General features: G+C 37.0%; 2 protein-coding genes and 1 pseudogene across 2 annotated transcripts; 2 read left to right on the forward strand and 1 right to left on the reverse strand.

The window, feature by feature from the left end:
* The first annotated feature begins 13,954 nt into the window (after positions 1 to 13,954).
* Positions 13,955 to 17,227, forward strand: LOC113074496 (uncharacterized). Its single transcript, XM_026247336.1, has 3 exons — positions 13,955 to 14,464; positions 14,544 to 14,700; positions 16,487 to 17,227. Exons 1-3 carry the CDS (start codon positions 14,320 to 14,322, stop codon positions 17,127 to 17,129), a joined length of 945 nt encoding a protein of 314 aa, XP_026103121.1. The 5' UTR covers positions 13,955 to 14,319; the 3' UTR covers positions 17,130 to 17,227.
* A 207-nt stretch (positions 17,228 to 17,434) lies between these two features.
* On the reverse strand, positions 17,435 to 19,167 carry LOC113074495 (protein ALP1-like). Its single transcript, XM_026247335.1, has 2 exons — positions 18,758 to 19,167; positions 17,435 to 18,670 (listed from the first exon to the last, which is right to left on the reverse strand). Exons 1-2 carry the CDS (start codon positions 19,072 to 19,074, stop codon positions 17,749 to 17,751), a joined length of 1,239 nt encoding a protein of 412 aa, XP_026103120.1. The 5' UTR covers positions 19,075 to 19,167; the 3' UTR covers positions 17,435 to 17,748.
* A 1,400-nt stretch (positions 19,168 to 20,567) lies between these two features.
* LOC113074497 (osteopetrosis-associated transmembrane protein 1-like) lies at positions 20,568 to 24,526 on the forward strand (annotated as a pseudogene).
* Positions 24,527 to 26,164: the final 1,638 nt, after the last annotated feature.

Here is a 26,164-nt window from a genome sequence, read left to right on the forward strand (position 1 = left end):
TATTACATAAAAACACCTGATTCTATTTGTTTTAGAAATGTCTGTTAAACTGTTTTGTATTTACATGTACATATCTTTTATTTGATCTTATATATATATATATATATATATATATATATATATATATATATATATATATATATATATATATATATATATATATATATATATATATATATATATATACACACATACCACACACCACAAATCACTTATTGAATACTCAGAAAAAGTTCTCACTAAATAGAAAATTATTTTTTTGTATTATTTTATTTGACATATTATCTGCCATTCAGACTGTTGCCTATTTGACACCTTTTTTTTTTACTTCTTTTTTTTCAGTAACAATCAGATACTTATTAACTTGTCTAGAATTAGACAGCTAACTTTTCCCTGGTAACTTAAAATATATACAGTATCTTCAAATCTTTAAATAGGTTTTATTGCTGAGTTTAGGATTGAATAATAACATTAGCAATTTCATATCATTGCAAATTCTTATGCAATAACATTTGTCCATATAGTATTTTAAAGGGAATTATATTTTAATAAATAGAAATATACATCTTCCCATAGCAAGTATGATGTATGAAAAATCATCTTAATAATTTTCTTATTCTTTCAGTTACTCCAGTTTCAGTTTCTTATACTTCAGTTTGACCCCATATTTCACCCTTTGATAAACCTTTTGGATTCACATCCACAGATGTTTTAATATTAAAGAGACCTGATAGAAAATTTAATTATATACATACAAACACACATTCCATGTGTTAGCGATTACCATATTCATTTCATCTTGCACCTTACATGAGGTTAGGACTGTCACACATACATTTCTCCACACACCTCTAGTATTTTCCCATTATGCTGCCTACATTTCCAAAATATAATAATAGTAATAAAGGCCCGAACACAACCTCGCCCTGTCTAACTGGCAGGTCGATGGATGCTTTCTGACAAATCTATTTGGGGCAAATTGTCAGTGAGAAACTTCCGCCTGAGCTGGCCTGGACAAAACTGGCTGTTGGACGGACTAAATCCTACTGCAGGAGGGTCGGGACAATGGGCTCTGAATGTGTTGATGTGCTGGCAGTGGCTTGGGTCTGACAATGGCCGGATTAATTGGTCCCTTGGCTGACTGATTTGAGATGGCTTCACTCGGGTCCTCTCCATGGGGAGCCCCATTGTCCTTCTCCTGATTCCCACTTTTCACAAACTCCAAACAAAAGTCAATTTCTTTCTCAAGGGGGTTTGGGAGAAGAGGAGAAATATCGAGACCTCGTGGTTCGGCTTCGCGAGAGGTGACTTTAAAAGAGAGCTCCTTTCTCCCCTCATCGTCTAAGTTTTTAAATGGATGACTTAACTCATTCCGTTTCCCTTTCTGCCTGCCCTCCCTCTCTTAAGGCCCAGAGCTCCTCCTGAGACTTAGAGGTGTTATCGTCAGTGGGACAGGAGAGAGGCACCTGTTGCGAGTGCTGGGCAGGCTGGGCTGAGGAGCTCGCTCTCATTAATATTAAAATGTCAGAGATGCCATCATGTTGTTGCGCTGAAATCGGTCTGATGTTGTCCCCCCCCCCCGTCCCGGCTCCCTGGGGACCGACTCTCCGCTTCCACAGTCACTCATGAAGGGCACCCCCTCTACCCTCTCTCGCTGCCTGTCTCTTTTTTCTGTCCTCTCATTATCATTCTGCTTTTTTGAAAGGCCTCGTTAACAAATTATGACAGCTGGCTAAAGAGGCTTTAGCCGTTCACACCATTTCGGCAAACACTTTAGGGGCACGAAATGACAAACTTTATTCTGCTGTGACATCAACTTTCGTCTACTTGTTTGCACTCTCTTATTTGTCTCTTCAGTGACGGTTCATCAATGGCATATTTCACCGAAATGATTTGCTGCCAAAGCCCATCACATCATTTTATGCCTATAATATGATATGATTTATTTGATATTTTGGACTTTTCTTTATTTATTGATTTTGCTTTTTGTTGTCATATGTGAGGTGACACTGAAAGAATTGGATAATTTTTGACTATAGTTATGCTTGTATGTTCTGTGTCCTGAATTCATTTTAATTAAATTTAATTAAATTCTATAATATAGAATATATTATTTACATATTAAATAATATATTTGTTAAATAGTTAAAATAATCCTCTTTCTCTCTCTCTCTCTCACACACACACACAGACACACACACACACATATAAATGTCACTTTTAATTCTGTAGTGATTTGTACAATATAGATTGTGTCAAAGCAGCCTGGTAACACTACAGTACAATGCCTTTAGTTAATGCATTAACTAATACAACTAAATTAGCAATACATTTGTTATATTTTCTATTCATATTTGTTAACATTAAATAAAAATACAGATGTTCAATGTTAGTTCAGCTCCATTAAATAATATGAACAAATGCTACTTTTTAATAAACTTTAATAATAAGTAAATCTTGTAATTATCTCTTGGAAATTTGTTTTATTGTTAGATTATGGTGTAGTTAACCAATGCTGACAAATAGAACCTTATTGTAAGGTGCTACCAAAATCAAGTAAAAAGTATCTTTTTTTTCTACTAACCACTAAGTATGTAAAGATGTCCAACAACAGTTATTTTATATAAAAATCAAATACAATAAAAATAGTTTATAGACTTTGATAATTTAATACATTTGTCAAGCTCACTTGTGCACCTTTTGATTTATTTTGACATACATGCAATACAGTATTTAGCTACTGAATAAATATAAATAAGTAAAATAATATTTCAAATGAAAATTAATTTACAAAACATATGCATTTATCTATCTATTTTTTAACTAAAAAAAAGAAAAAAAAGGATGCATTATTAGCTATTATAATCCTCTTGTCTTGTGAATTTCATTTGTACATTTCCACCAGTTATTAATTCAATAATAAAAAAAAAATAGCTTGGAATAGCTTATAATTGTATATGTTACACTAGCAAAAGACCGTAAAGGTCAGACAGAGCTGAAATAGCTGATGTTTTGATGCTGAAGCTGGCCTCAGTGACTGTGGGAAGATCACACCCCGCTCATTACATGAGGAGGCTTGGATTTTGGGATCAGACAGAGGGTGTAGAGGGAGGGGAGGTGAGGCGATATTGAAGCTGGAGCTGGGGCGGGGTGGAGGGGAGGGGATTTCATTTTTAGGTGTAACTGATGGATGCATTGTTTTCCCAAAGAGTGATTTTTGTTGTTGTTTCCGTTCATTCTCCACGATCAGCTTTATCTTTCATTAAGCTTGATATTACTGTGTTACGTTTACATGAATTGCATCCGTCACCATGACTATCTCCGTTGTAGGTGGCCGAACTGAAAGAGATAAGGCCAAATATGTCCATGTTTCAAACTTCATATTTCTCGTCTTCCTAGTGAGAACCGCTAATCATACAGTTGGCAGACAGACCAGAAAGGTTTTTCCCCCAAACTCAGACTTTCTCAAAAGGTTTAAACACAAATGGTACACAGAAGACTGGCCCTTGCTCCTCACTCCTTAGACCCCAAACTATCATTCATAACCTTTCTGCGTCGCTCCGAAAAGGAAAAGAGGAGAGGAGAGAGGGAGGGGAGAGGAGGACTGTGGGGAGGACCATGAACGCTTATTTAAAAAGACTTCCTTTATTGGACCATGTGCAGGCAGTTCACTCACAAAGGCCTTAAATAGGATATTTTCTGTTCCCTATAGTTGCTTTCCCTTTTAAGTGCCGAGGCAAAAAAAGTAAGTTTACAACTCCTCTCACAATGAAGCTCTTCACTCCCAGGTTGCTGAGACCCGGGCTGACCTGGGAAAGTTAATTAGGAGGCCAACAATGAGCGAGCCCGAGCAAAATACCTCGCCTCTCCTCCAGCCAAAGATGTCATCCATTAATTAGGCAAATCTTTAAGGTGGGCTTATTGAATTTACAGAAAGGCCGCAGTTTGGGCGGGCCGCGTTTTTTGATCAGGCCCTCGCCCCAAACAATGCCTTCTCCTGGTTAAGGAAAAAGGGAGGGGATTGGTGGAAGCAGAGGAGGAAGAGAAAGAGAAGGAGGGGGGAAAAGGAGAGGGAGAGAAAGAAACGTATGGCTTGCAGAGGCTCAATGGGAAAAAGGACGGGGAGATTCACAGGGGCTTGGGGGGCATGCTTCAGCGATGATGTCATGCAAAGGCAACCTGGGGGCTTGGGAAGAGTGGGAAGGAGTGCGTTGGGGGGGCCACTCAAAGTTAACATGGCTGCATCTGGGCCAAAGCCTTCTCTCTAAAGGAGCAAAATGCATACGCACCCCTGCTGATCAAAGCCGGCTTTCACCTGACATCTGCGTTCCACCACGGCCGGATTTGCCTCAATGCATTACCGTGATCAATTAATGAGCGGTTATGCATTTCGTTTCAGATCAATATTAGTATCGGCCTTATATTTGTGTATTGTTACATTACAGAATGACTGTTGGCTCGGCAGTCCATCATATTTAAATCATTTAATCTATACTGGTATAGTTGCTCTGTTTACACAATTATTTGTGACAACTGTCATGAAAAATTGTATATGTATTAAATATGAACGGAGACAGAATGCTTCTATTTGTCAAATATTTTTTCAGCAAATATTTTCAGTTGAAATAATTGCATAATATTACTCCTGATGCTATTTTTTTTTTTTTGAAAATGGTTAAAAATGCTACAATAAAAACTGAGCTAAATATATACGGTGTAAATTGATTAACATTGGATTATATGTAATTACACTGTAAGATATTGTGAAATGTATGCTTTTTGCATGTAAAAACTATAAAGAAATTGGTGTAAACAATAAATTTTATTTTCATTTGTGTATATTCCCGGTAAAAGGATATCTACATGACACATCACATGAATATGTTCTATATAAATAATTGGTAACACTTTATTGACCAATTCTCATTATTAACTAATTGCTTAATAGCATGCCTATTATTAACATATGGCTGTTTATTAGTACTTATAAAGCACATATTCTCCATGACCATATTCGAGTTCTCTAAAATCCTACTAACTATATCTTATTAATAAGCAACAAATTAGGAGTTTATTGAGGCAAAAGATGCATTGTTAGTGGTAAGAATTGGAGCTTAAATTAAAGCATGACAAAATAATCTAGTTTGTGCTCATTGTCATCAGTGTCAAAAAACATAAATGTGTTTTGTGTTACATTTTATATTATTTAATTAGTGTTTATTTTATTAGTTTAGTGTCACGTGTTACACCATCTATCTGTATTGGCCATGTTTTATAAAACTCTGATTCATCACATGGCTTTCTTTTTTGCCACCTCTATTATCCTGTTGGTTGTAAGTACATTTTAAGGGTAAAAGCACATTTTTGTAGTTCAAGTGCATCGATATATTAACATTACATAATTTAATGATTTATTATTTATGATATGTAGTAAATGCATCAATATGCCATTCACAGTAAACATACATTTAAACTGTGAATTTCTGGCAACCACAGCTGTCAATTGTTTTGAGTACTGACATGAAGAAAATAATTTCTGTTGCAGAATTAGATAACAATTGTCTAATGGTCAAGTCTTTGAGTGAAAGTTAAAAGTGCATAAGTGATTATCACTTAAGAAGACAGTAAGAATCTCACTAACATTACACATCACACAGAAGAGAAATTCCTCCAGGAACTGTATTGTCCTGGCCACATGAACCCAAGCTGCTCTTTTTATTTGATTATGACTGATATAAATCACCAAGCAAAGCCTAGCTTTGGATTTAATATATGTGGGATTTGGTCTGTGTGTTGAGATCTGGCTCTTCAGGAATTTCATTGATTCTGGAATTCCAGAGTTCTCAAACTGAGCCCTGGTGTGGTAAAAGCTGACACTTGTACACAGGCAAGCGGTATAGTGTGTATAAAACTTGGTAGTGGGAGGCTGGGTATCTTTCTGTCCTCCTCTTTGACATGACCGGTCTTTGAGAAAAAAACCCTTCCCTTGAAGGCCATACCCCTCTTCTCATAGCTCATGCCGCTTTAAGGGCACTGACTGGGCTGAGCACTACCTCCCTAAAATACACCCTCCCCCTGGCCTTCCTAATCGGAGGGGTAGATCTATGTGTTTTGTTGCTTGTCAAAAACAATCACTCTTCGGGCCATTACAGTTGCTGCACGTCCTCCTTTAATTGGTGTAACGCACAGAGGAATGAAAGCGAGGGCGGCCCACAAAAGCCGGCCAGTGAATAAGAACCGACTTGCACTGAACTGCTCTTCAGGGCAAAAAAAGTTCATAGTTGGCAACTAACAAGGAGTTGTAGGGGGGTCTTTCATTCAGCTATATCACTGGTGAAACTGCCAGCTCACCAAACCTTAAAAATGTATTCACTTAATATGTTGGATTAAAAGTTAACATTAATTTCAAACGAACGTAAATAGAAATATGATAAATTATATTACATATTACAGGGAAATTGACTAAGGCTCTTAAAGGTGCAATTTTTCCCTCTTTAAATAAGTTTTACATAATGAAATCCATTGCATTTGCAAAATTTATCTCCTAATGAAGGTGGCCATTTTTAAATCACATGACCAGCTGAATGCCATTTGCTTCCACTATTGGACTCTTTGGCTTCATCAGGTAGGCACTTCTTTAGAATAAGTAATAATGTGTGACCATTGAATCACTTCACGGTCATTCATGAATCCTTTCCTAAAGGGCCTCATGTTCATGGGATAGCAAAGTGTCCATCGGATGCACACCAAATGATTATGAATACTATGAATTCAGACATACTACTCTTTTCATATACTATTTTTTGCCTACTATATATGAGGGAAGTATGTGATTTCAGATGCATTGTTTCAGTTAAAAAAAAACAAAAAAAACAATCATGGCTTATTTTTTTTTAGTTGATGGACCCAGGCATCTAGGTGTCACTATAAGCCCAAGACGATAACATAACACAAAGAGTAAGTCCTAGGGGCAACAAAAAGTGACCTGTTAAAATGTTCATGCAGTTTAAGTCCACTTAGTAAACTCTAACTGTAACTCTTTTCCCCCACAGAAAGCTGACTCTAACCACCCGCTTTTCCCTCTCTGATCGTCCTGTGCTGGAGGTTGTCAGCCGAGTTTTATGTCCAGTTCGCTGGAGCTGAAAGAAGTCAGCATCGTGTCTTGTTATGAAACAAGATGTCCTTGCCTTCCGTTCCGGGTGAACGATGCCTGGGGTGACTTGCGTGGAGCGATGGCCTCGCTGTGGCGCTCCAAAGAGGCGACCAACAGTGAGGAAGTCAATGCGCCATTGTGTATCGAGTTCGTCGGCTACATTTTTGGTAATTATCCCGACTGTTTGTTGGAGACTTGGATCTGCGAGCCAAGCGGGCCGACAGTGGAGCACAACACCGTCAATAAAGATTAACTTCTTCATGAATGGTCAATATGTCTAGTTGAGGGAGAAAAGCTCAATATATTATTGATTAGTGCTATCAATAGGTTTAATTTTGTATGTTTTCAATAGTAAGACAATTGATACAATCCACAATTTTTTCACAGTGTGAATAAAAACATTAAACAGGACTTGTGCATTTTGCCCAAACAAATATTTGTCTATTAGAATAAGTTTAATAAAATCCACCTGCATATATGTAGCTGTAAAACTATATTTTTTGTGAAGGTCTAACCATAAACAGAAGTTTGATTTGCTAAAGCAGAACAGAAACTTCCAGGATGTGTCAAACGGCTCTGACATACTATCTTCATTAATCACCATTTTTTATCAGCTAGCATAACATGACATAATGGTCGGTGCCCTTTCAAAATTAATAAAATAAAGTGCATTTTTGGATGTGAGGGAAAGTTTATGGTGTTCAGCTTCCCCAAGAACCCAGCGTTCCACAAACAGTGGATGCAGTTTGTTTTTCCGGGGCAGCAACAGAGTGTATCAAGTGCCTTTGTGTGTTCTGGTCATTTGAGTGACGAATGTTTTATAAACAAGGCCCAAGTCGACGCTGGATTTGCACATTGTTTGAAATTAAAACATGGAGCTGTCCCTGTGATAAAAAAAAACCCCATTCATTTGAGTACAACTGCATCAGATTTCTGTATTTTGTTGGAAATCAGCACATAAGTGAATCTATTTAAATGGAAACAACACGAAACATCCATATTATAGCTCCACTCACTGCACGCCTTCAGGAGCTCTGATTTTTCCGGAAAGAATCGGAAAGCTGTAATTTTCTTTTATAAATATGATAAAACTAAAGACTTTTTGGATATATGAAGGATGCAGTACTATACTCTAAAGGTACTCAAGATTAACATGAGAATAGGTGAAACTGTGTATGTTATGTAGGCTACCCTTTAAGGTACTATGCACCCTTTAGGGGTAAATAAGTAATTTGTTTTAATTTTAATGGGGCAGCTGTACATCATCTCCCCTTTAAAAGTTGTCTCAGTTTTGTTCTGAATTTTATTTATATATATATATATATATATATATATATATATATATATATATATATATATATATATATATATACATACATATATATATATATATATATATATATATATATATATATGTATGAGACCAACATTTAAAGTATACAAAATAGTGAGGTCCTGGGAAGGTTACATACGCACAAAAGATAGATTTTATGTACGCACAAAAGTTTTTAGATTTATAAAACCATGCGTAGACTTTGCCAGAACCTGCGCAAAAAAAAATCCCTTTATAAATCCCAGTCATGGAACGATAGTGCGCATGTGCATCTCCACACTCCTCCCCGAAATAACCATATATGGAGATTACAACCCCTCATTTTACTATGCATAACCTCATCTGCATATCATTTCCATGCATATTCCCACCCACGTGACACCATGTTTAACGTTAAAGGTATAAGACGTAAAAAAAAAAAAAGAGACCTGACTAAATGCCATTTGTGCCACATTAAATTTTATTGCCAAAATCATCCAGAATGTTTTAGAATAATATCTATAAAAACAAAACTGTTTAGTTCTCAGATAAGCCTATTTTACTTGACCTAATTCTTTTCCACTGGCCAAATAGTATTTCAGTTGTTTTAAACAGTTCAAATCAGATAAAATGTATGCAGTTCTACTGAAAATGTGAACTTCGTTTAGCTATTTTTAGTGGAAACAGATAAGCCTGTATGACTCGGCGCAAGTATTTAAAGTTTAGTTTAGATTAAAACATTGCATGCCTCGGGACAAGTGATTAAGCGCATCAACTGCAAATACATATGTATAAATTAATATAGGCTAGCCTAATTTTTGTTTAACTTCTGCGTAATGACTTAATGTAATTTCATCTCCATTAATGAGAGTGGAATATTTAATGTAAATGTGTAGCCTCCCAGCAAACATTGGTCCGACGGCGACGTCGTGTGGCCGGCCAAAAATAGTCGCGGTAGGACGGCATAAATCGGTAGAAATATGTATGGCAGAAGATTTCCTAAAAATGCATTCAGATATGTTTGTACACGTTTATAGTTATATGGGGTTTCATGTATAATTGTTTCTTTGACTTTTAGATACGTGTAGTTCAATATTTACCCGCGTTGTGAATCGGTTGTGAGAGGACGTCACCTAGTGACGTCATTTACACGTGCGTTACACGTCCATCATGACCCTCTGTGAAATCCTTGTGGAATATGCAAAAGCTGTGCTTAAACACCTTGATTAATACTGCAATATTTAATTAAAGTGCACCAAGTAGTTTTAAAGAGGTTTTAAAGAGGTTGTGAATAGACGTCCACTGACGTCTTTTAAACGTCTCGTCATGGTTTGTGAAAAGATGTCCAAGCAAGACTAGCAGGAAAAAAAAATGATATACAAGGTAAATATATTCACTTTATCTTGTTTAAAAAAATTATAATCTCAGAGAGCCAAGTGTGGTTAAGTGATTGCAAAGCAATGCTGCAATTTAGTCATTATTTCAACCTGTTTTATGTATTTGTTGTTATTATTTTTATTGAATCTATGCATATACATGTAAAACAGATATATATACCCGGTCACAATTTCGGTCTGAGTTGGATGTAATTGCCAAAACGGTGCTGCCAAGATGTAGACACAAAACATACTGATGTATTTCGTGATATTACAAAATCCCGCGATAGGATAGATTATCCCGCGAGATCTCGCTTTCTTCCGGAAGTTCCCTTCCGGAAGTTCTGGTACATCAAGCAGGCAACCACCACGAGGAGGAGAGGACTCGAAGAGGGCTCTTGGAGGGAGATTTGTCGATATAAATTACATAAAATCTACCATGGGGTAAGTACATTTTGTATTATTTGATTAATGTGCTTGAGTTTTAGTTGTTTGACACGAAGGAACCGAGAGAAATGATGCCCACGTTGTCAACTGAAATTCACTGAGTATGGCTAAAATTAGCTAACGTTAGAAGGCTAAAAGTTACTTATATTGATGTGATTTTTATTTGTACGCTTTAATTAATTATTCAGGGGACAACACAGCTCTCCTGTCTTATCAGAAATGTCCTGTTCACTTTCTCACAGTTACACTGTGAGTGTTTCTCAAGGGCATCACATTAAAGCATAACACCTTTTGTATAATAAAAATAAAATCTAATGCTTGTTGATTACCTTTTTTTCCTAATGTTTCATTCATGATTCATTCATCTTGGTCCAAGGGTTTTTTTTTTAGTTGTAGACCATAAAGATATTTTGAAAATAAGTGCATGTCATTTATCTCAAATGTTTTATTTTATTTATTTTAAAAAGAAATGTGTTCTCTTCCCTCAGATGCTGTGAAGAGGTGGAGACTCTGAATGGGATGCAGCAATGACAGAACACCTGAAGCTAGCTCCGGGAAGAGATGGGGGTGTAGGTTACAAGAAATGAGCCAAACAACTGTAATGTGTTTAAGGGATAGTTCATCCAAAAATGAAAATAGTCATAATTTTCTCACCCTCATGTTACGATCATAATAATTTTTCCTACAGTGGCAGTTAATGGATTGTGAGATCTGCTTGGTTACAAACATTCTTCCAAATATCTGTGTGTTTATGAGACAACTGTGTAAGTCAATGACAAGATTAATAAAGAATTGATAAAAAGAAACCATCTTTTAACATTCTAGTAGAAAACATTCTCAGAAATGTAATATTTTAATTAATGTCGGTTCTATACAGTTTAAAAACATTTACCCCACTTTGATTTCATAAATAGCAATGATTTCAAACATATTTTATGATGAGGGTCTTATGTTTTATGATTTTCTTGTCACAAGACAACAATGGCTCCTGCAAGGTGTTTATGCCACATGTTCAAATATTAATAATGTTCTTAATCTTATATGATTAATGTATTTTAAAATAAATGTAATTATTATTGATTTATATATTAAAAACATTAATAAACACTGCAAATAGAAATTTTGAACAATAATAATGGACTTTAAGATTGAGTATTTCAGCCCTTTTTATTCAGTGATGCCCCTCATTAAATCATATTTCTGATGAAAAAAATGGTAGGCCTGTAAACTTATTTCAGAAATCCAAAATGGATACAAAGATAACATTTGAAAAACAAATTTTTAAATATATTATCATCTTTAAGATTCTTATTTGTCATTGTCCCAGTAAAGCAAACATGAAAACAATAGAACACAGAAAGGTATACAGGTTTGAAACATGAGTTTGAGTAAATGAAAGAATTTTCCCTTTATATAATAATTCAGTATTTTGTAATTAGTATTTTATTTTGGTTAACAGATGCTAAACTGTTCAAAAACAATAAAATGTGCTAAATCAGAACATGCTTCTTTGTTTGCATATGACCACAAATAATGTGTTATTGTTAGTGATGTACACGTGATTAAGATGTTTTATGGACGTTCATGTCTGACTGGACCGATCTTGAACTTCTGTCAAGATGTGTTAAACCTCAAGACATAATTGATTGCCTTGCACGATGTTACACAGTGGGTGTGTGATTATTTTATATGCAGGCTTTTATATACAAACACTTAAACTATGCAGCAACGCATTTAAAAATCCAGAAGACTACGACGTCCAGAAATCGACGCATTTAGACGTCCAGAAGACGACACATTTAGACGTCCAGGGACATGCAGAAAAGACGTGCAGTTCACGTCTAGAAGACGTCAAAGACGTCGGTTCAACTTTCATTTTGGAACTATTTTTCAACCATGACGGGACGTCTCGGATGGACGTCTTTTCAACGGTCAAAAGACGTCCAAATGTTTGCTGGGCTATATCGAAATACGCACAGTCAAAATCATCCGTACGCTGCGCACATATTTACGCCAAGTTTATTTTTTATAAATTCTGATAAGTGCTTGGAAAACAGCGTGCGCACATTTCTATGCCCATTTTGTGCGTACGCAACGTTTAGCTATAGCCTATTCCCGTTTTAACGAGAAAGTTAGCAGTAATTAATTAGGCTGCAGGGCTCTCTAAGCTATTTAGGGGCATCCCTTCATTGAACATTGAGAGCGCGTTTCTCCTGTCCAAGGGCTTTTCTCCTGTCCAGCTCTTCTCGGTTCACATTGCCTCTCAGAGGGCAGAATAGCCCAAGCCTTGATCCTCGTCAGTTGTCATCCCCAGTTCGGGCCACTTTGGCCGCTGCTAGTGGGGAAGTCAGGCCTAATCCCTGGAAGGAATCGGGGCAAAAGAAAAGCAACAATAACCAAGTCAACCGTAAAAAATGAAAGCGAAATCTCTATTATCAACCCCAACATTTCCCAGCGATGCAGTGAAATCAGGCTGGTTTGTCATTCGAGTCAGACACCGGGGGGAGAATCTGGGGTCGCTTTGGGTTGGTAGACTCACACGACGTTTAGAGAGCAATATTTCGGCGAAAGGGGGCCTCGCATTTGCAAAATCCCCCTCACATCCCGCCATAAGCATTAAATGCAGTCTGACTTTATGTTGTATAGGCAGCGCAAAACAAGAAAAGAGGCACAGTTCTCACATAAAAGAACTCGGTTTTTGGGGATTAGGGACGTCCCAAAGGATGGAGAATAACTTCTGCATAACTTTACAGCTCCTCTCTCTCCAGGTTTAGACTACGGCTTAAAGCGCACAGTCTTTAGTTAACCCTTAACTGGTCCCTATGGTCAGAGTCATGATTTACCAAGTCAAAGTTAAGGCACTTGAGAAAACAATTAAAAAAATAAAAAACAAGACCGAATCGCATTTATTTTTTAATCTAAAAATATTTTATTTATATTTTCTCATAAAAAAAAATAACTAAATTATTCACAGAGACAAACGATCAAAAGATTCCACATTCAGTTGTGTAGCTGTTATTGGTGTTTTATTCCGAAAGTTTTATTTTGTTTTAAGATTTGAAACGCCTTAATTGGAAGAAAAAAATAATTAATCTGGGGATAAAGTCATCACGATCACACGCCTCATTTAGGCTACCTCAGAAATCATTGTGAGGGTCAGGTGACCCATGAAATCAATGTCTCTTGTAGTTCCTTGAAAACCTGCTTTTCTTTTTAAAAATTCATTAGGATAATCTTGAGCCATGAACACTGATAATTTTCAGAATTTAAACCAAGTTGTCCAGGCTCATCCCTTTGCTTAAGAGCTCTCCAGTCGATGAAGATACTTCACTTAGGCAGCCTAATTAGTGATTTTTGTCCTCGTTCAATTGCCTCTTTCTCCGTTGTGCATTCAAATGAAGCCTTAATGCACAAGGTAATAGTAGGCCTACCTGTATAAAACCTGATTAGTTTCACAATGATCAATAATCTTTATTTCTTCCAGGACATGTGAGGTAACGTAACATATATAGCCTAACATATATCAAATATTTGGTAATATTTTCACTGCAAACGTCCTTTTGGTATCACGATTTTGTATACCTCTTTCATAAACTCCCTGTTTGCAAATCAATGAATTCAGCTGCCGAGGGGAGGAGTAGAGGGATGACTTGGATCATCCAATTTAAAGGCCTGTTCACACCGGGACGAATTCCGCGCGCGATATTCGCCGACGTTTAACGCCTCGTGACTAAACAAAGGGCGCCAATGTGAGTGTGCACACCGACGCGAAAAACGCCACGCGTAAAAGAGTCATTTTTTAAAAAACGCTTCGGGTTCGTTTTTTTGGTTTGACGCACCGCGTCAAAAACTATACGACCAATGAGAATGGCACTTTTGCACACGTGTCTGGAGCTTCTGAAGTTACAGTAAAACACAACTTGGGGGCGCTCAAACACAAAACTGTCTTGCTGTGAGCACACATACGTAACGGCGAAGAAGATATACGCCAAGTAGCGTCTACACTGCCGGGAAGAAATAAGACGAAGAAGATGCAAGGCAAGATGAATGTAGAGTTGCTGGTCTCGTTGGTGTCGGAACACAAAGAACTATATGACAAACGTGACAGCGATTACAAAAATCTTGATAAAAGAGAACTGTTATGGAGTGGTATTGCACAGCAAATGGGCCTTGATGGTGAGTTTCATTTAATTTAATTGTCTTTCATGTACGTTCCTACAAACGTTTGACAATCGCCATCGTTTGTGTGCTGTAGTGGAGGAGGTAAAACACAAATGGAAAAGCCTGCGAGATACATATACACGAAAAAAGCGCGAAGATGATTGCCGAAGTGGACAGGCTGCTAAAAACAAGAAGACGTGGAAATTTATGAAGGTCATGGAGTTCCTCGCAACATCAACTGAATTTCGAAGGTAATATTATTAGAACATTACAATACATAGCTGTGTGAGCTCTGCTATAATGCATTGACATTAAACATTGATTAACATGATATCATTGCATGTTCCCTGTTCACCATGCGATCACACCTCTAGTTCAATATATTAGTTTATGTTCTGTGTATAGGTAACCTCTGCTGAAATTTTGTTGCCTGACATATGGTACATTAAAATTTGTATGAATCTAAACTAAATTAGTAATTAAACATTAACCCTCTGGGGACGGATTAGGCGGTACCGCCCAAAATGGCATACTTTTACAAATGTGTAGTTATCTCAAAAACTATTAATGCTAGAGAGATGCGTTTTTTTTTTTTTTTGCCGTCTTCCTCAGATTCCGCTGAAAACAGCGGTGTCCAGTTTGTATATTAAACACTTCCCTTATTGCGCAATACCACTGCGTAAACAGGCCAATGAAAACGATTGTGCTAGGCAGATTCAACACGCAACAGCCAATGGAAAAATTGCCGCTGGGAGGAGTCTTTTTCTAACCCAATCAGAGGAAGGTTATGTCTTCTAGCGATTCAGAGGACTCTGTAGCTCTGCTGTAGCCTTGTAAAAGCTGGCTGGACTAAAGTAAAAGACATGTTATCAATAAGCGTTCAGAGAATCAGCATCAGGGTGGATAAAGCAGAACGCGATCGGAGTGTTACAGAGAGCGATCGGAGTATTAGCGAGCACAAAAAGCTAAATTCGAGCGATCGGAGAATCAGCATCACGTGGAGAAAGCAGAAAGTGATCGGAGTGTTAGCGAGCACAAAGAGATAAATTCGAGAGTGATACAGCATTATTACAGAATTGTTTTATCAAAATGGCAAGCAGTAAAAGATTTACGGCAGAACAAGCTCTGGAACAATTACTGGAAAGGCCTGGAGAGGCGTTTCTTTGCTCACTGGCATGCCTAGGACTGTTTTTAAAAAAAGTTAATTATTTAATTGTTCTTTACACATTTGATTAAACAATAACACATTTCTGTCAAGCAAAGAGTTTGAAAAAATATATTTTCTTTGTTCAAAAACTGTTCTATATTGTGTGTTTTTCAGTAATAAATGACAAAAATCTAATTTTCGTTTTTGAAATTCTCTAGTTTATTGTAAAATTTTTCACTCATACTTCCTTTATATAAACATATTGCATGCATGCTTATGGTAGCTTAGGGTCTTCTGAATCCATAGATACCAAACACAGGGTGTTTCATCTCCTTTACATATGATTTATAAGCCCAAATATAAAAATAGAGAAAACAGACCAAAAAGGGCTTAGTCCCAAAAATAAAAAAAACGCCTAGGACTGTTTGTAAATAAAGTTAATTATTTAATTGATCTTTACACATTTGATTGAACATTAACCCATTTCTGTCAAGCAAAGAGTTTGAAAAATATATTTTTGGGTCAAAAACTTTTAACTATTGTTGTGTGAGGTAGGATTTTCAGTAATAAATGACAAAAATCTCATTTTCGTCTTTGAAATTCTCTAGTTTATTGTACAATTTTTCACTCATACTTCCTTTATAGACATATTGCATGCATGCTTATGGTAGCTTAGGGTCTTCTGAATACATTGATACCAAATACATGGTGGTCCATCCTCATTACATATGGTTTATAAGCCGAAATGTAAAAATAGAGAAAACGGACCAAAAAGGGCTTAGTCCCCTAAGGGTTAAGCTCTGGAGTATTTTGTCAAGATGGGTATGAAGTGTGGCATGGCCCACAGTGTGAGTTATTGTTTCTGATGTAAACTGAATTTGTCTTTACAGTGTTCACAGCAATATTTCTCCTGAAAATATGAATGAAGGGGTTGAGCAAGTGGTGGTTCAAAAAGAAGTCAGCGACAGAGAAGAAGCATCAGCAAGCACGTCTCCAGGATCATCCTTCTCCAGCCCAACTGTGACCAGGTCTACTTTCAACAAAAGAAAACGGCCAGAGACACCAGACTTGTTGGACCGGTACCTTTTATCCAAAGAAGCCAGGGAAAGTGAGAAAGAGGAACGCAGAAGAGAGAAAGAGGAGCGCAGAGAGCAACGAAGAGAGCAACAAAATGATGAAAATTACTTGTTTGCTCTTGGCTTGATACCAGCACTAAGGAGATTGTCCCCAGCCGTACAGTCTTCAGTCAAATTAAAAATACATCAGCTGTTGCATGATGCTGAGTTTGGCCAGGCCTCTTCTGCTTTTTTTTCCACAGCAGTCACCGGTGTCCTACCATCAGGTCCCCCCACAGACCCCAACAAACTATGGCTGCTCTACAACTTCTTGGCTACCCTAATAGATGTTTACTGTATACATTTTAATTCTGTATTTTTTTTGTTTGTTTTTTTACATTCAAGAAATTTAGTTGAAAATGGCCGTTTCATAAATGTTTATTTGCACTATTGTTCACTTGCACTACAGTCATTGTGACTTATTTGCACAACCTTTTCTGACGCCCTTTTTTACTTTATGTTTGTGATTGTTATTGCAACTTGTAGTTCATTAAAAAATGTTTCATTTTTCCAAAAGAAATTGTGCATAAGTGACTTGAAAGTAATGTAACATATTTTGGGATTTGGCATATATTTGTACATAAGTATTCTTGACCTCTTATTGAAATAGCTATGTGGCTAATTATGGAGTCACTGCATTTATAGGCAACAGTTATCAATCTACAGGAACATAACCATTTTGGGCACAGCATTGTGCAGGGAATGAGAACATTTTAAAGAAAATGCTAGTAAAAATGTTTATTAAAAATACACATTTTCAAAAATACAACTTACATTTAGTTGTAAATAAGTATATGTTGAAGTGACCAAATACTTTACTTTTTGCAAAAAAAAACTATGCTTTAACTTTGATAGAACATGTTATATCAAAAATATTTAATTTGCTGTGGTGAGTGCTGCCATATTAATTAATGAAGAATCAGATGCAATAGATTTGATAGTGTATTCAAGTTCACAGAAATTGTATATATACACATACACTAGCAGTTTTCTCAATGGAAAATGTAATTAAAATGGCTCAAATTTATAGGTTGATATTATCTGTTCCCCAGAGCATGGTTCACATGGTCATACTGCCAAGCAACTTCTCCTGCTGGTGAGTTGAAGTACTCTTTGTACAGTTCTCGGACATTTTGGGCCTCCACAGATGCCCGCTGCCCCCTACAATGTTCAAAGCCTTGTAGTGGTTGCTCACAATCATGGTCATCCTCTGTGGCACGATTCTGGTCATTTCCGTTCGGGCGCAAATAATTGCACAACGCACAAGCAGCTTTGACAACTTTGTCAACAACACTTGGTTGAACCTGTAAAGTTCTTTGGAAAACCCGGAAGCGTTGACTGAGGATGCCAAATACATTTTCAGAGATGCGCCGTGCCCGAGACAAACGATAATTGAAAATTCTCTTGTCTGTGGGGAGGCGGCGTCCAGGGTATGGCCGGAGGAGATATGGTTTCAGCGGAAAAGCTTCATCCGCCACAATGACATGGTTAACTTTTCCCAGCTCAGGAGCACCTGGAAGTTCACTTGGTGGGGGAACATTCAGAGTTCCATTTCTGAGTGCCTTTCCCAGTACAGAATTGGCAAAGATTCCTCCATCACTGTTGCTGCCATAGCTCCCCACATCAACCACCAGGAAGCGGTAATCTGCATCAACTAAGGCCAGCAATACAACGGAGAATGTACCTTTATAATTAAAGTATAGAGAACCAGAGTTTGCAGGGGCCTGGATGAATATGTGTTTCCCATCCATGGCTCCCAAGCAGTTAGGGAAATTCCATCTTTCATGGAATCTCCTGGCTGTACTCCTCCACATCTCTTCAGTAGGCACTGGCAAATGTTCATCTCTGAGGCAGTGCCACAATGCATCACAGGTTTCACTCACTATCGAAGCCACAGTTGACACACCAAGTCGAAAGCTGAACGCAATAGAGCGGTACGAGTCCCCAGTGCTTAGAAAACTGAAATAGAAATACTAATTTTTAACAACGCTCCACATATGTTTTTACAACATTCTTTGAAGTGAAGAATTATGTAAACGAACTCACCGTAAACACACGGCCAAACGCTGTTCTGGGTCGATTGGTTTACGGTAGTGTGTCTGTTCTTTCGTCAGCAAGGGAGCCAGTTGTTGAAGTAAATTTTCGAACTCACTGACGGACATTCTAAAATACCCCCGAAAACGCTCATGATACATTTTCAGCTCTTGTACCAGTCGATAAAACTCCCCATGTTCTTCTCTTCTCGTAACTATGGGATGTACCCAAAATCGGCGTCTTTTCCGGCGTCTTTCCTCATTCAACAGAACAATAATTTCTTCATCGCTGGAACTGGAGCTAGAGTTACTGGTGCTTGAAATATTCATGTTTTCTTTGTATGATTCTGACAAGCGCGTAAATACTTGCACTCTTCTTCTGAGTGAAAAGCGAGTTTAAGAAGCGTAAAGTTGCGCAGCGCGACCTTGTGTACAGGGGTATTTCTGTTTTACATTAAGCGCCATCTAATGTCAGGGAATGAATTTGCATGTTCACTCGGCTCATCGTCAGCGAAAATCGCTTGGGTGTGAACACAAAAAACGTGTTGGAAAACGCTGGCGAATAACGCGCGCCGATATTCGTCCCGGTGTGTACGGCCCTTAAGGCTATCACAATAACAGAGCTGCTACACTGTAGTAGTGGAGAGTTAATGCAACAATCCACGACATAAAACCTGCGAATTTACCCTCAGACATCAGCGCACGCAGTAGAATAGCCCTTAATGTGAGGCATTCTCAGTCCCCCATTTCCATCAGGCTCTCATGACTGCAGAATTGCCGCGGACTGCAAGTTATCAAGAGGCACTAATTTCACATTAAAGACCATTGACTGCAGTGGCTTGATTCGAGGGTTTGCGACAATTAACACAATCAGAATCGGAGCCCAGATCGTTTACCTTGACTCCGTAATTATTTTTTGGCCGCGCGCGCTATAGACTACATTCGCAAAATTGCACACGGTGTCAAAAACCGAGAAGAGAGAGGATGCAGCGCGTTTTCATAAAGACAGTCTCCAAACACACACAGAATAATGAAATACAAAAAGAATACAGTGAGAATATATTAAACTGCTTATCAATCCCGATTTTAAACTGTTTGCCTTTATGTTGTAGTACCTTTTAAAATTCACACTGACTAATAGATTAATACTGATAGGGATAAATAAAATAAATAGACTATATTCTGTGTGCATGATCAGAAACTTGAACGAAATAAACTAATTCTGCAACTTTTTAGAAGCTGTTAAATTTCTTTTTAACACCAGTAAAACGTAACAGCACCATATATAGCCTACTTTCCTTAAAAGTGAAAATTCACAGCGTTATAAACTAGTAGTAAAATGTATATGTCATAAAAACAAAAGGGTATCTCATCTATTTTACGTTAAATAGATGCCAGAGCCATCAGTGACCCTATTAAGCTCTTTCTGTAAAAAAATTGAGCAACATGCAGAAATCTGTCTATCAGAAAGTCTAGTTCCGATCAACTTAAAGCAAAATAGTTTAGTTAAAATAGTACATTGTATAGACACAAAACAATTATAAATGGATGAAACGAGACTAAATTTCCAGTTCTTTCAATTTCACTTTAGACATTACAGGTGCACCCATCAGTTGAAATCCCGTCTATCGCGAGATTACCCTAGTGGTCATGTGACTGAGACAAATGGAAAATAAGGACAACAGAAAACTGTGCTGAGTCACAATTGTTAACGAAATTTACATTTGTATCAGTATGCTTATTTGCTGAATGGGATGTTACTTTCGTTGCCGTTGCTAACTGCTCTTTTTCGCCATTTGAAATTAGTGGCTATAGTTCACTAAAGCTGCCATCAGCAGTCATGCCTGTATAACAGAACAGCTCTCTGGGATCAGTTTTTATCTACATTTCCAAAAGGCTTTGAAGTCAACGAGGATTGTACTGAACTGCTTCGTATCTATTGTGAACGCTACGTGACTTTGGCGAACTGCCTCGTGACTTATGCACGACCTGTCAAAGTCTGTCAGAACTGTTACACCGGCTTCAACAGTCTGGAGGACATTTAGAAAAGCATATCATTTGACAAAGTAGGTGCTCATCCCAAGTCTAACACTAAAGTGCCTATAAATGTTCTTGCGTATTTTGAAGAATTACACGAGTCACATGCACTCATGTCTCGTGATTTTGTGTGTTCACTGTTTCACCCTGGTTTCACCAAGCCCGACTCACTTTGACAATGGAATATTTTAGTATGCTTAAACAGATATTTTAAGTTATTATAAAATAAACCAAGTCTATTTAAATAGTTACACATCAGTAGGCCTATAATATTCTCATTGTACCTTTTAAAACAAACGAACAAAAAAAGCTTAAGATGTCAATATGTACTGTATGTTTTTTTTTGACATTGTACAAGTTGTTTTTATTAAATCTGACGCAAAAGGTAAACTTTTTAAAATTGTCTTAACATTATCTGAAAGTTGAATAAATACTTTTTTTTTTCAGTGATGTACGGTTTGTTAGGATAGGACACTATTTGGCTAACATAGGGGAAGATACTATTTGGCTAAGATGGGGAAGTTTTGGCCTAGTGGTTAGAGTTTGACTCCTAACCCTAGGGTTGTGGGTTCAAATCTTGGGCTGGCAATACCACGACTTGGTGCCCTTGAGCAAGGCACCAAATCCCCAGCTGCGCCACAGCATAAATAGCTGCCCACTGCTCTGGGTGTGTGTGTGTGTTCACTGCTCTGTGTGTGTGCACTTTGGATGGGTTAAATGCAGAGCACGAATTCTGAGTATGGGTCACCATACTTGGCTGAATGTGACGTCACTTATTATTTTTACAAATATTTGAAAATCTGGAATCTGAATCTAAATATTGAGAAAATCACCTTTAAAGTTGTCCAAAAGAAGTCTTTAGCATTGCATATTACTAATCAAAAATTAAGTTTTTATATATTTAAGGTAAGACATTTTCAAAACATCTTCATGGAACATGATCTTAACTTTATATCCTGTTATTTTTGGCAGTAAAAAAAAAATCTATAATTTTAACCTATATTGTTTGCTATTGCTACAAATATACCAGTGACTTAAGGCTGGTTTTGTGGTCCAGGGTCACAAATCAGTTATGGACTGCAGCTGTAGAAGTTAATTGCAAAATACTTTATGACTTGTCATTATGTGTAGTCCTCATAGTCTGCCTCTGGAAATGTCAGTTGCCATGACAGCCATGACATGTTTTCTGATAGGTTGATACTGCTCTATACCCTCTTCATCGAATTAGATGAGATCTGGACATCAGCAGAATGCAAGCTTAAGTAACATAGCCTTAAATTTTGTAGGTTCAATTAAAACAGGTATTAGACTGCATGATTCCCTTAAGCATTTTCACTCTTAACCACTTGTTGCAGTATGAAGAAATTGTGTCTGTTTTATGATTTGTTTTTATTTAGTTATGATTATTTAGAGAATAATTCTAATATTTTTTGCATGTTAGAATGCCTGAATGAAGATCAAGATGCTCTTTCCAATGATACTCTTCACTTCATAGCCACTCAGAATCAGTCATTCTCCTGCTTTGAACCATATCAGGTAAAATCAAATGGCTCATATAGGTACGAGCTTGGTTAAAAGAGATTACTTGAGTTTGAGAGTATGCTGTTCTCTTAATAGAGGAACCACACTGAACTGTGTAAAGACTGAAAAGCCTCATATACAAAAGGTTGAACGAGGTATATGGTAGAATGGAGAAAAACCAAATGCTCTGCATTGATTTAGAAGATGCAGTGAGTTTGCACTAATATACACAAACCCTGTTATTGGATTTAAACACAGTCCTAAGTTATGATAAAATTAGGATTTATGATATGGGATTCTGGGAGAATTGTAAAACAGCACCCTCTATAGTCCTACATCTGTGCAAACTAAAGGGTGGAATACAGGATATGACTTATGTAAAAAATAAATAAATTCCTTGAATTTGACAGATGCATTGACCATAGTTGCCAAAGTCAGAGCTAGTCTTCAGATTTTGGCCAGTTTGAGTTGTTATGAGGGGCATAGCTTTTTTGAGCCTTAGAGTATTTATCCAAATGGAGAATATCAAACATATTTTACAAGCTGTTCAGATTTGAAATTTAGCAATGCATCGCTTTGCTCACCAGTGGATCCTCATTAGTGAATGGGTGGCGTCAGATGAGAGTCCAAACAGCTGGTAAAAAAATCACAATAATCTACAAGAAATCCACATGACTCTGTCCATCAGTTAACGTCTTGTGAAGCCAAAGGGTGCATGTCCATAATACATATTAACGCTTCCTCCAGTAAAAAAAAATCCAGCAACATATTTGTTTAGAATTGTTTGGGACTTCTTTATTTAATTGTTTTTTTTTTTACTTGTATTTGATTTGTGCATATTTGTGCATAGAGAATTCATATTTTAGCCAGAAACAATAGTTTGAAATTAAGTAAGTCATAATGTTAGATTGGTTTCTTACAAAAATGCAGCTTTTCACAGGACATTAATTAGTGGGGTCTGAAGTTATGTGGATTACTTGTGGATAATGGTAATGCTTTTATTAGTGGTTTTGACTCATTCTGACAGCACCCATTCACTGCAGAAGATCCATTGGTGATCAAGTGATGGCAATTTTTTTTTTTTTGGATGAACTATTCTATTAAAAGTGGTGTAGTGTATTCCAGACTTTACAGACGGTAGGAACACCACTTATTGGTTTTATTTCCAGGAAATGTATTAAAATCCATTATAAAATGTACATCTAAAATGCATTTTCCTTTGGATAAAATCATAGAACTATCTACTAAACACATTCTTTTTGTTTTGTTTTTGTTGGTACAATGTATTTGTATTTTCTATTTTTTTTTTTTTTTTTTTTTTTTACCACCATTCATCTTAAATGGCTTATATAGCTTCCTCTTAATTGAACTACAGTACTTTTGTTTTTTCTTCTGTTTTTGCTAAAGTTTTGTTGGTACAGTGTGAACCAGCCTTAATGGTAGCAGATTATGATAGAACTATCAGAATTGTGGTATCAATACCTTGCTTATTTATCAGATGAATATGACACAGCACCTGTGGAGTACAAACTTTAGCTGCTTTTTGCCTCGGGAGGAGACGGTGCCTGTCATCGCAGTGTCCAGCTTCATGCTCTTCCTCCCCATCATCTTTTACTTAAGCAGCTTCCTGCACTCAGAACAAAGAAGCGCAAGCTTATACACCGTAAATAACTTGCCTAGCCTTGCAAATTGTGTCTTTAGAAAGTTTAAGGAAAGGGCCAAGGTCTTTGATAGTGTTAATTGTGCATGCTTGATCCTTACTGCTTTAGATTTCATGGTAAATGACTTTCAGACAGTATTTAACCAAGCGGTCTTGAAAACTACTAATTTTAGCATCTGTCAAAACTGACAAAGTGTGTTTTTAATGCTCTAAGCAAGTCTCTGACTTCAATGTTAAACTGTGCATTGATTATTCTGTTGCATCTGTTGCCAGTTTAGTTCAAATCTATTCTCTCATCCTGATCCACAGCCAAAAGAGTCGAGTCTAGCAGCAGCCTAATGAATATCCAAGACAAATTCAGCTGAGTGGAGATGAGGCAAGGAGGGGAAGAGAGGACAGTGATTCTTTGGTTCATCACTCCTTCTAAACCAACAGGCACTTTCAGTATGGACAGGTAGGGTTCACATCTTCTTCTGGACTCCAAGCACATCAAAGAATTTATGATTTCCTATTTAAATCAGATTTTTTTTTTTTTTTTTTTTTTGCACGATTTGTAATTTGCACTTTGAAATACGGCAGTTGCAAGTATTACTGATACTTCTACTGATTTTCTCAGAGGATCAGTGATGATTTCAATAATTATAGTGGATGCTAGTATATTATTATTATAAATTGTATAAAGGAATTTTATCTTGTACATTAGAATATTTATGCTGCATTTTTACTGCACTAACAGACCATGGTACATTTTATATTCTCTATTTTCCTAGGTGATAACAAATGTACAGTCACACACACACACACACACACACAGTACATGGCTGTGGTGCCATTTCTGGAAGCACTCCATGTGCATTAGAGAAAGATCTTGTAGCAAATACTTTATTCAGGGTCAAAGGTGTATGCAGTGAGTAGAGGAGAAAAGTAAAGGACGGAAGAGGCAACATGAAGCCTTTTAAGCTGGTCCATGTGCCTGTTTACCTCTTTTTTGTTTAACAATGGATTTGCCATAGTCTTCTCTCATTGAGTGGTTATAAACTAAACTGTCATATATTTAATGAACACACAAATTATTCTGAAAAAGATAGACATGGAATAGGAAAGCTTAATTAATGGTGATGCATCAAAGAGATCTTTCATTTTCTGAACTCAGATGTGACCATAGCATTAAGTACAGTATTATTTTTATTCTCTGAATGCAGTAAGGTTTATTCATAGGATATTTGCATACTTCTTAAGTTGCAAAATTGTTTTCAATTCAGAAAGCTTCCTCATACCTTTGTTTTAATTGTACTTGAATCCTAAATTCTTCCTTGTTGCTGTTGACAGGCTTGTTGTTTTCAGGGTTATGTGGACTTTCCATGGATTGCAAAGCACCTGCTTCTCAAGTCATTAGCAGCTAATCTAAATGTAGGATAAAGTTACTTGGCCGATTAATCGTAACAACAATCCGTTAAGCTGCATTGGCTTTTTGGTCTTATGGAGCCAAGCCAATGCCTATCACACTGCCTGTTAAGCGCATTTCACTTGATTTATCCCGTCATATGATCGTACAGGAAGATATGGGGCAAAATAGCCTTTTCATTGTGGCTCATGAGTTCAATGTCTAACAAGAATGACAGCTTTCATCCCTGAAATGCCAGATCTGTTGGTGAAAGTCATTACTCCTGACCTGACTGCCAAATGCAGAAACCAGGTGAATTTTAAGGCCACGTGTTCATAGAACTGAAGCAAAACCTGAAATACCTTTTGAGATGTATGACCCGAGCCTTACTTTACCTGACAAGAACCTTAGAGAGGATGAGGGGGGACTGGTGGGGGGGTGAGATTATCCATCATCACATTTTGCCTTGGTAAAATCGGAGCAGTGACTTTGGACCTTATGCAGTGAGCCCATTATGAAATATCCCTGAGCCTGAAACTCAGCAAGGTTTGATCCAAACAAACCTTCAAAGTAGCTGCTGCATTGTTTAAATATTGCCATTAGGATTTTGGATGACTTGTTATTATAAATCATTTCTGTGTGTTGATTAATGATTGCTTTGTGCTCTTTTGTAAAAATTTGCATACTAACAAAAGTCTGATTTTATTTTCACTTTGTAAGGCTGTAATTTTATACGAATAATAAGAGATCTCATTCTAAAAGTGTTTCATTTATTGTATATTTATTTCCATATGTATTGTTTATTTATTATGTTTATA

Source organism: Carassius auratus, unplaced genomic scaffold (genome assembly GCF_003368295.1).
Source record: "Carassius auratus strain Wakin unplaced genomic scaffold, ASM336829v1 scaf_tig00014832, whole genome shotgun sequence".
Classification (NCBI taxonomy): Eukaryota; Metazoa; Chordata; class Actinopteri; order Cypriniformes; family Cyprinidae; genus Carassius; species Carassius auratus.